Source organism: Enoplosus armatus, chromosome 9 (assembly GCF_043641665.1).
Source record: "Enoplosus armatus isolate fEnoArm2 chromosome 9, fEnoArm2.hap1, whole genome shotgun sequence".
NCBI classification, from domain to species: Eukaryota; Metazoa; Chordata; class Actinopteri; order Centrarchiformes; family Enoplosidae; genus Enoplosus; species Enoplosus armatus.
The window spans coordinates 6,891,262-6,902,801 of NC_092188.1; the positions used below are offsets into that span (position 1 = coordinate 6,891,262).

Consider the following 11,540-nt stretch of genomic DNA (forward strand, 5'->3'; position numbering starts at 1 on the left):
GCTTACTACTGAGAGAAGAAAATCCGTTGTTGTGGAGAGGAAGAAAGGCTCAAGAAATTCGAGTAAAACGTACAAACCACGAGCGTTAAACCCCAGTTTTTGCGGGTCGTTTTCTCAACTTATTTTTTCCGTTTTATTTAGCTAACATGGCTTGTGGAGCTACGTTAAAGCGGTCGATGGAGTTTGAGGCCCTCCTCAGTCCCCAGTCTCCCAAGCGGAGAAGGTGCAATCCACTACCGGGGACTCCTAGCACTCCGTCCCCGCAAAGATGCAACCTCCGTCCCCCAGTCGACAGCCCAACGCATTCGATGTCTCCTCAGGCCATAGGAGGCGAACACAGGCTCACCCCAGGTATGAAATTAAACCACATTTGACGTTTTTTTTCCTGCGTTTCAGGGTGGGTGTCATGGGGGAGGGGGTTTGGGTGGAGTGGAATGGATAGCTAGCTAGTTCAGAGAATCAGAATGGGGGTTGGAGGCTAAACGTTAGCCTAGCTAAGCTAGCATAAGGAAGGGGAACGTCGTCGCTAAGCTACCGACACAGATCATTTTACTAATCATTAAAATTGGTAGACGCACATAAGTAGAAGTGGATCTGTGGGTATTTGTTGGTGGCATCTTGACCGCTCATTGTACTGTTGCACAGTTGGCTGAGTTAACTTGCATTTGCTGATGAAAATATTAGATTCTAGTTCTTGGCATAGCGAAATCAAATACTATTTGTAGCATTAGGTAAATTAAATTTAGCTAGCATATATGATTGCCCTTTATCAGATTTGCCTGTACATTCTGCAAGTATAGTATGACATATCACGGCTATTGAATACATGTATATGTTCAATTTGACGTTAATTTGAAAAATGATGGAATTAAACAAAAGATCCTGCTTATACTTTAACACCTGGGTGACAATCTAGCCTGTTGGCTCTCTCTCGAGAAGACAAATGGCATCACAGCAGCAGGCGCAGAATTGCAGGCTGTTAATTAGGAGCTGCCTGGGTAATGTTCCTTAGCTTTAGTGCCACAATTGTCTTGCATTGCATTGAGGTGGGGGTTACCATTATGCACCACAACCATTTCTTTTCCTCTTCAGGCCTGGAAGGCATTGTCCATTTCCTTTATGTCTGTACTCTACTCTCCCATTGACTTGGAAAGCTTCCCTGGGAGCGTTGGACGGGTGTGGGGCGCAGAAGTAGACGCAAGATAATTACCTGGATGTCTCCGCCGTGATCCAGTGAGGCTTATTGTATGTGCCAGTCACTGAGATTGGCACCACGATAGCACTGAGGCCTAATCCTTACCCTTTTTGAATTCTAATAAAAAAAAAATAGCTGGACCTCCTTGAATTTATTTGAGCACTTCATTTATGCAAAATGTGAGAGGATTACAAGCTGTACTACCTGTGCTAAGCCATGCAGTTAACTTCTAGACTGTCATTATGTGCAGTATATTCTAAAGAGCAGGGTTACTTATGGTGCTAGTTCGTCCTCCTGTTGCTATGAAGTGTATCGACTTCCATCTTGCCACTAAGCATTGGCAAAGTAACAGCGAAGAAATCAGCAGTGCAAAGATGCATTCCTCCATAACCAGTTTTATTGGGAAGGACCTGCATGGAGAATGAGTGTTTTTGATTTAGGAGTAGTGTGTAGTTCTATGCTTTGTAACTTTGTCTTCAGTGGGTGTTCTTCATGGAAGATTTACCTGCGGAGGAGGTGACTGACTTGTGTTACTTGAAAAATGAAATGCTGTTGGTGAAGCTTATTTTCATTAAAACAATAACCTAACAAGAGCTCACATAGTCCCAGTTTGCACTTTATGCCTACTGTGTCATTTATTAAGACAAAGGGCAACTCATGGTCTCTGTTGTTCTTGTTTTTGCACTGTAAGAAATAAATGTGCTTTATGCACATTGCTCATAGACAAGGCCTGAGGTTGTTTTCCAAGAGCATTCACACACACACATGTAGGTGGTGATGGAGATGTCGTCACAGCTGGCTTCCTATGAAATGTATTTATTTCTGCTTCTGGTGAACTGTGTAATTCTCATCCTGGTAAGTCAAAGATTTCTAGTGATTTTATAAGTTTCTGAGAAGGTACAGGGCAGATCCAGATGCTGATTTTCTTGCCCCTGTCATTACTCACATCATTTATGCAATATGACTTGCTAATTATGTTTCCCTTACAGAGTGGTATTCATAGTGCAGCTATGTTTGTTGGTATGCAAAATGAATCACTAGCATCTGTGTTTTCTAAGTTGTCTGGTCTGACGTTGCTTATCCAGCCTGAACTTTATGCTATGAATCCAAGGCCTCTTGTGCGTTCCATTTCTTTCAGAGTCTGTCTGCCTAGCTGAATTACAGCACAGCAGCTGCAAGGGTGAAGTAATGCAGATTTGTCTGCTTCAGACATGAGGTCCAGATACCAGGTATTATACTCACCTTCACCCAGAAAGAGGCCCCTCATGGGACTGGTACCACAAGCCTGCTTTTCTGCTGTGGTTTGCCAAGTGAAAGCAGTTTTGTATTTAGCAAAAGGTCAGCTGTCATCCCTCCCACCCGTCTCTACCCACACATGCTATCCAGCTAGTCAGGTTTGCTTGTGGTGAGCAAGGCTGTGTGTGCAGGCGAGACACAGGACACTGCCAAGGTATCTTTTGGTAATTATTTCAAAATGTAGATACGATCACCCGCTCCGTTCTCCTCTGCCTCATTCTTGTGCTGTCAGTCTGGACTTGTGCTTTGGTAAACTTATCCCAGTTGACAGATGAGGCTGGTGTTTTCCTGGGACATGGTGTTACCTAAAAGGCTGGATTGGTTGACTTCGGTCAGGTTTCCAGCTTGGGCAGAAAATGTGCACGTCATAGTTCAGGCCTAAAACCCAGGTCAGGCTTCAAGACTGAATCAGAATCAGAATCAGAAATACTTTATTGATCCCCGGGGGGAAATTGTACTAATTGTAATTGTACTGTTCAAGTATCCCTGGCTAAACTTGGCATGCTGTCTGATCAGGAAGCTCTTGGTGACAGAGCAACAATGGCTTTTGTACATGAAAATGAAAAAAATCGCATACCACTAATTAGAAGTGATAATTAGCGATAGCTAGGGATGCACCAATCCAGCTTTTTCTCTCCCCTTATGGCATTTCATCTCATTTATTCAAAAATATAGTGCAGGGGAAGCTATCTTGCTAGAAATGCTATTGCAAAAACTCCACTGGTTGACAAGTTTCTATCACCTCGTATTTGATCTTTAAACTTCAACTTAATGCATACTCACATCTCACTGTGGCTGATAATGGTATTTGATTTAATTTTTCCCAGGTTGTAAAAAAAAAACCTTTCTGACTCTCATACATCGCATACATTTGTCTATATTGTCATAACTACCACCAATCACAAAATGGCTGATCATTTGTCCAGAAGATTTAATGTTAAATACGGTTATAAAGTAGTGTATTTTTTCTTTTGCTTTGTGTTCCAAATGCATTGAGGAATTTTGTATTTTTACTATTTTCACTTTGTTAGATTGTTACACCTTATGTGGACAATTTTTTAGATTTTTAATTAAATTTCTATGTCTTCCCACTTTAGCTAAAGTCAGGGGAAGGACGGTGACTATTGGTTGCTGGACCACTTGACACTATAAGAGTCCCACCAGATTTGATTAGACAAAATCAAACATTTTGAAGATAATTTATTCTGCAGTAGCGAGCTTCTCTGTCATTCGTTTAGCTGCTATTTCCCATTTCCTTAAACTAATAGTGGTTACTCCTAAATTCTTCATTGCAGAAGGGCAACTTGAACTGACCCATAATACATCACAAGCTACTTCCTGGCATTTGTGACATTCGAAACCCACCTCCCCCCACAATTCTTTAGTGATGGAGAGTGAAATGAAACGAGTCAGCTTTGTTTTCTCTCCACCACCATGTCCAATCTATCCGGCCGATCTGCCTTTCGTATTCACTATTTGGCCTGTGCCTAAGCCTTTTAGCCAAGGCTTTCTCCACTGTGTTCCCCTGGCTCCCGGAAGTCTCTGTGATTGATTGCTTGGCCTGGTTGTGGCAGGGTCATTGTTGCCAAGCAACGCCCACAGTTGAGCTACTAGTAGTTGGCAGAGCTGGAAGTGACAGGCAACAGGAGAGGGTTTTCACTTGTCAGTCAGACATACCCAAGAGTGGTGATGCCTTCCATCCACAGTGAATGTCCAACATTTTTCTGCTACCATGAGTCAGAAATTATGATTTACTACATTTAGTTTGGATGAGTGCAGTCAGAGCTCTTTCATTCAGGATATGCACTTTCAGCCAATTAGACCTGTAACTGTAGGTCCAGATAAATACTAAATGATAGGCGTAGTAGTCCCAAATACAGTTAGTTTTGTTTTTAGATCTCTCTGGAGCCAGCATCTTGCTCATACAGTCTTTGTTTAAACAGCAATCACTTTGAGTTGCCATTTCTAATACAGGGTTTCCCCCAGGAAATTGGTAAGTGGAGGTGGTAAGATCTGCAACTCCACCCCACCCTTCAAACAATAACAAAACAAGAGACACAAAATGAAAGTGAGGAGACTGTGTCGCACACAAAATTCCCCCTACTATTCCAAATTATATGATTGGGCTTAATTAGTGGGGGGAAACTGACAACCTAAAAGACTACAGTATTATGGGATCTAATTTTAAAAAATGTGTTTCAGCTGGCGTGGTTAGATGTGCTCAATCAGCCCCTGTATTCTAGCTGTGCGGTACTTGGTGGATTTTGTCCAAAGAATGTTTTGGAGGCGCAGGGAGGGAGACGGGGCTCTGGCACTGTGCTGCTCTTTATAATAACTCTCTGCTCAGAGTCATTCATGCATTTGACATGGAACTACTGGCATTAGAATGAGTCCTGCTGGTCACTATCTAACTTAAAACTAACTTCAAAATGCAATTCCAGCTTGTGATTATCAAACTTCAAATTTACCTCAGTGTCGTGTGATTAGCACCACTGCTTGTGCTCTTCTGTGTGCATGGTGAATTTCTTTCTCCTGATATCACCTGATTGTCTCCCAACTTGTAAAGACTTTTTTCTTCCCCCAGATAATGCAACATGCTTCTCTGATTGATTACTTGGGGACATAGACTTAAGTTAACAACTGGAACCTGTGAATTTTGTGTATTTGTTCTTCAGAAATGACTTAAATTGTTAATTGATTATCAAAATTGTTGTTGCTCAGTTTTCTGTCAATCTGCTTCAGGTGCCAGTTCTAGTTGCAGCCCCTTTTGTTGGTTGGGAATGACGTTGTTCTTTCTGCAGTGATATGGCTTTATTAAGAGTGAAAAGCCCAGTGGTAGCTAAACAAACTGAGCCTGTCAGATTAGGATCCTGTATTGTTAATGCTGGAAGGTTTCATAGGCCACATACAGCACGAGGAGGGACTTCGTGAAGGCACCAGTTCAAAAAGTGCATGACCACATTTAACATGGCTTTCTTGAAATATCTCTAGAGAAGAGCCTGCTTTCCTCACCATCCGAAGCTTGGTGATGAGCAGGCTTAAGTGGCAACATGGCTTCTCGCTCCCTCCCCACCCAAGATAAATGAGGCACAGTTTCTCAGATAGAGGTGCAACATGTATAGAGACTTCACCCCCTGTGTGAGTAGAGTAAGATAAAGTCCCTCCCCTACGTATGGTTATCAGTGGTTGAGGCCATGGTGTTTTTCTCTTTTTTTCCCAGGACTGTTTCTTTACTTTAACTTTAACCTTAGATATGTGTGTGCTGACTGTGACCCATGTTTAAGCTATTTGGACGCTGGATAGCAGCGCAGCGTAGGGTTAGTCTGGTGCGCAGTCTGTAGGAGACCCGCGGTATACAAGATGGTACCGATGTCCAGGGAAAGCAGAGACAGCACCTTTTTGTAGAGTGGCCAACTTCGGGAAGCGTGTCTGAATACTTTTCCACTAGTCAAGAGGATCCAGGAGGGATTGTTTCTCAAATAGATGTCTGCCTCTGTGTCATTAGCCTGAAATTGATTTCCTAACTCTCAGGCAGCCACTGTCTTCACTAGTTTTAGCTTGGTCTAAAAATGGGGAAATGCATTATGAGCAGGTACAATTTTAATTCTTCCTTTTTTGGTATGCTTAAGTGCATAGTAATCAGTGACGTTGGCATCTTTCTGATGCAAGAAACTGAATTTACATGACACTTTTCATGACGTACATGCTGTATATGCTTAACTTTGGTCTACCGGGTTTGATTTTTTTCTGACAACATAATGTAAACTGTGAATGGCTTACACGAGCCAAGACACAAATCTTGGATGGTGGAGCTTCCTTGAATGCACTAACAAGGACAGCTGATGAGATGGCAGTGTTGCGCGAACAGTACACAGAGTGAAATTGAAATTAAATGTGTTATCACAGGCAATATGGCAGGTTTACAACCAAAACGGTTGATTGCTGCATTGTGCAAAGAAGAACATTTTCAGAGAACCTCGTTTACTTCCCCCACCATACTATGACCTGACATTGGTTAATAACAGTGTCATGTAGTTGTTGTGCTTTTTACATGTGGGCTTGAGTGCCAGTTTCTAGTGAGCTTTCTGTCCTCATTTTCAGCTTGGGTATTTTAAATGATGGTGAAACCAAGATGAATCCAGACAATGCAGGCAATGTTTGGGGTTTTCAGTCACGTCCCTGGATGAACATCAATCTACCAAAACTATTGTTGTTTTTTACTCTGTAAGCCTCCTTTTTCTGTACATCCTACATGTAAGTGCAGAAAATCTTATGTGCATGTATTTTTTTGCATTTTAGGGAAATGAATGAGTGATTATCATATGGACTGGCATGGCTTATCAGGGCTGTACCCTATACAGTAGGTAGCTGGCCAGTAGCTGTACTTACCACCTTTCAGTTAGGCTAGAAGCACTGGTAATCAAGTTTAGCATATAGTGAGACAAGCAATGTCCTCTTTCACATCGTCTGCATTGCAGTCTAGTATCGCACAGATCAGTTTACTTTATACATCCACTAAAACCCTCAAGCATCTGTTCAAACACTAAACCGGCCTCAGAAAAATGAGGGGCTTTTACTTTGTTGCAGCCTAGTAAAGAACACTGATTTATGTTGCAGCCTTAACGTAAGCTTTTTCACCAGCTGTAGCTTGGCATGATGCAGACATCATGAAAATTTCTGGAAGAGAAGTGAAAGTGATGCAGTCACAGGACCGGAAAGTGTGTTTAAAGTCAGCTGTGAGTTAATGTCAGTCTATCACACCTTTTACTTTCTATGGATGAGTGTATTTTTGTACGTTATCTTAAGAACACAGTGGATGATTACGCCTTCCTCTAATAGTCCCTGCTCATGCTGGAATACATTCAGTATTGTGTGAATGTGATTGTGGTGGGCCTAGTACTGAAAGAACACACATTAATTCCTGTAATGAATCACTGTTCAACTCATTCAAAAAAAAGCGATGTTCTGGGACAACTACTACTGGATAGATTCATAATGCCTTTTGATGATCAGATTGAAGACTTAAACAGACCACATTATACTTGTAAAACCTGTAATTTTGCAGTTTATTAGGGTTTTATTACAGTAAGCAAAGGTTTAGAATACTGTTGCTTGGATGTCATTATAAATCCTATTATTGAAACTAAGTGAGAAAGTTGGGAATGCATTTATGTGCTGTAGGAAGTAATCATGGTCAAAGTTACATCTTCACATCCCGTCCCTATGGGTGACGATGAGAGTCACCATTTTGGGGTATTCTGTCCTGATTTCAACCGTTTTCAAACCCTTGTTTCTGTTTCTTCCCTACAGAGCAGATCTTCCAGAACCTCCGTCAGGAGTACAGCCGGATCCAGAGGCGGCGGCAGCTGGAAGGGGCCTTCAACCAGACTGAGGCCTGTAGCTCAAGCGATGCCCCCAGCCCCAGTTCCTCCCTCAACGCTCCCAGCTCCCCACCAGGTAGGAAATTGTACTGTTGGCCATACATGCGCATGTGTCGTTTATGGCTTTTACTCCAAAGGCCATGTCTTGTGGTCATGCACAGCTCCAATGGCGACAGCATGGCACTATTGGTTCCAGTTTATGGATGTTTTTCCCCATTTCAAACCACATGCTAAACATGTGTGTATGCTGTCTGTAAGGGCAGCTATTGAATTATCTAGGCCTGACTGTCCAGTTATAGAAACTCCCCTCTTTTGCTCTTGAGTGCAGAGTGCCACAACATCGTAGTCGCTGCTTAGATCAGTTTGGGTTTTTTGAGAGCCTTATGAGGAGCATATTGTACTTCTGCAGGTCAGAACTTTGGCTACACAGGTGATGAAATAACATGCCGTCTTCTTTGTTTGGTTCTGGTTAGCAACTCCTACAACATTGAAGTGATGACCAACTCAGACATCAGAACAATCAAAAAAACAGAATCACATCTTTGTAAGTTAGATCTGCGCAGTTGCCCTACATCAGTTACGAAAGATGAGGTCATTCATTCTGCAGGGCCTACCAAAAGACCCTTGACCTGTATGACCAACTCAAGTCTCAAGAGGCAGGCTCCTCAAAACTGTCACAAGGGCAGAGGGATTGTGATTCCAGATATGAGTTTGTGAAAGATTTGTAGTTGTTTGTGTCAAATCCAACCCACTCCTGTAATGGAGAGGTCTCTCTCATCTGAGTTCAGTCAAACCCTTTGAAATTCCTGAAAAGTGGGCTTTACTATAATTTTCTCAGAAGCTGTTTAGATATATTGTCTAAATGTGTTTCAGATGGAACTCCAAATAAGCAGTACTTTCATGCTTTACCATATCTAAAAGGATTATAAATCAAACTTGCAGGAGTGCAAAAGTGTCATGGAATAATTTAAATTTACTGTGACAAAGTGAACAGCTCAAAATAAAGAGGTGATAAAATCTTTTCTTTGTAAACCAGTTAATTAGTTACAGATAAAAGTCTAAATCACAGAAGATTAAACCCAGAAAAGCAAATTGAGATCTTTGGCTGACAAATTCATCAGAGTGCAAACAATGCAATTTTTCAAAATGGCAGTCTACATGTGCATAACGTAACAGTTTTTTTGCAATCAAGTTAAATACTGAAAAAACATACAAAGGTCAATCAGTTACTTCCTTCCCCACATTTCAGGTGCCAGTGAAATGTGTGTAGATTGTGGCGTATTTACAGTTTGTTTCAGCCTTGTATACATGTGTGCCCATCATAGAAAAATACATCATAGATCATTCATATTGACAAACATGGTATGTTTGCTTTTTTGCTTCTGCTCCTCTTTAGAAACGCACTACAGCTGCAGCAGCAGTGGTGCATTTTGATGCGTTAAGCACAATTTGGCAGTTAGGTGTGCGATGTAATCCAAGCCCCAGGGCTTCGGGTGCTGGTGTTTTTCCTTCTCACTCTGCAGGATGGTCTCATAGATCACACTGACTGCACTGTTAATATCCTGGCCTCTTTCTGTCTCTGAGACAACCATTAAACCGTCATCCTTGCTCTGCTGTCCTCGTCCGTGATTTACAAACATTTTAGTTCAAGCGGCTCCCAGCAGACCTCAAAGACCACTGGGTAAAAGAATCAGGTAGCTAAAGCTGGCTCCAGTTGTGACAGAGACATTGGGGAGACTCAGATAAAGGGCTCACATTAGTGCTGCATGACCCTGTTGGCTGGCAGAGGTGAGGGACGACAGAAAGCAAAGCTGTAAATTTGGACCTGGCCGAGCACCTATTTCTGGAGAGAGGACATTTCTGTCTCTGCGACTTATCACTGCACCGCAGATGTGAGTGATTCAGCCTTTTCATAGCTGGTCTGATTTTGTGTTTCAGGTGCCTCAAGGAAGGACCAGCCCTCGTTTACGCTGAAGCAGGTGAGCTACCTGTGTGAGAGGCTGCTTAAAGACCACGAGGAGAAGATCCGGGAGGAGTACGAACAGATCCTTAACACAAAACTCGCAGGTAATAAATAAATAAAATAAAACCACAGGACTTTAATATCAGCATTCACAATTCATCTGGACAGCACGTCTTTACAGTCTGGCAGTTTGGAACAGTAAGTGTTCCTGTGTAATGAGAAACATCCTGCCACCTCCCTTATGAGTATCTTTTCAGATCATAACTGATATGATCTGCAGTGCTGGCATCCATGGTTCCCTCAAATATTGCATATCCTTCTAGATGCTGAGGCTGTAAACGGGCAGGGAACAAGTGCAATAAAGATGGTGTAATTTAGTTTAGCAGCTGAAACGCAGTATGTCTATATTTTCTCTTCCCAGCATCTATAAATTGTAAAATGCCGGTTTGGCTTGGGAATAGCACCTTGTTAACAGGTAATATTTATTAGCCACCATCGTTTTGTTTTCTGACAGCAGAAACAGAAGTAGGTGATCACCGAGAGCAGGAGGTTTACAATGCTGAGACTCCACAGCCTCACCAGATGTTGACAATAACACAGTTTTGTTGTTTGCCAACTGAAAAGAGAAGAGATTTAAAAATCTAAATGTGGATGTAGTCTGTCCTCTGCCCCATCTGGTGTTTGAATCTACAGCACACATCCTCACCACCATCTTCTTCTCTTTCCAGAACAATATGAATCTTTTGTGAAATTCACACAAGACCAGATCATGCGAAGATACGGAGCCCGACCTGCTAGTTGTAAGTATCTTAAACCACCTTTTTTATATAGCAAGACACATTTTCTCTGTCAAAGTACACATATCTTTGTTATTATGTCTGACTGCGGCACTCACCTACAGTATTAATCATTTTATGTGTTTCAGATGTCTCCTGAACTCACATCGATGAGATCTCAGCTTCCTCTCACAAGATGGCTGCTCTTCTACGGCCCCCCTCCACTTGATTTTCATTTTATTTACCATTTTTTTCCTCTTCATCTCAAACTATTTGGGTGCCACGGTTTATCCTCTTTTTAATCCAAAAGTTGATTTCTTACTTCAAAACTATTGCTGCTGGCCAAAAGTTAGAAGAATCTGAAAGATAAACTATGTATGAAGCCCACCCTTTTTTTTTGCCCCTTTTCTTGTTATATACTCTCTGGAAATCCTGACTAAAGCAGATCTGTGTCAAATCTCTTTCCGGCGCTGTAGAAAAAGCTTATTGGCTCATGTGATCATTCTGTATAACCTCCAGCAGCTGTATTTAATGGCTCCTGCTTCTCACGTTGTCCTACTTTTCTTGCCCCCCCTCCTCCATCCTCCCTCACAACTCTTAACCTGAGAATGTGGATTTTTCTCCCTTTTGAAAAAAATAAAAGTTCTGTGATTAAAATCTGTGTTCTGGGATGTTTTTCTTGAAGCAAGGATGTGTTTTTAGCTGTGTGGGTTGTTGACACCAATCTCATCACAAGGTCAATGTAACTGTTCTGGAGCTTTTGATCATATCACATGATCCTCCATCAATGTCTATTCCCCTGATTCTTGACCTTAAACAGTAGCAGAAAAGACAATTTCACCCAGAGCTGAAGCAGGCAATCAACAGAAAATGACTATTTTGATGATCTATTAAGTCATTTTTCAAGCTGAAATGCCAAACCTTGCCTC

The 11,540-nt window shown here is 41.9% G+C and overlaps 1 protein-coding gene across 1 annotated transcript; it reads left to right on the forward strand.

Annotated features, from left to right (window-relative positions):
• Nucleotides 1–14: 14 nt before the first annotated feature.
• Nucleotides 15–11,268, forward strand: akirin1 (akirin 1). The gene is made up of 5 exons (XM_070911485.1): nt 15–351; nt 7,802–7,948; nt 9,811–9,939; nt 10,564–10,635; nt 10,761–11,268. The coding sequence occupies exons 1-5, from the start codon at nt 147–149 to the stop codon at nt 10,769–10,771; spliced, it is 564 nt and encodes a 187-aa protein (XP_070767586.1). The 5' UTR covers nt 15–146; the 3' UTR covers nt 10,772–11,268.
• The last annotated feature ends 272 nt before the right edge of the window (nt 11,269–11,540 follow it).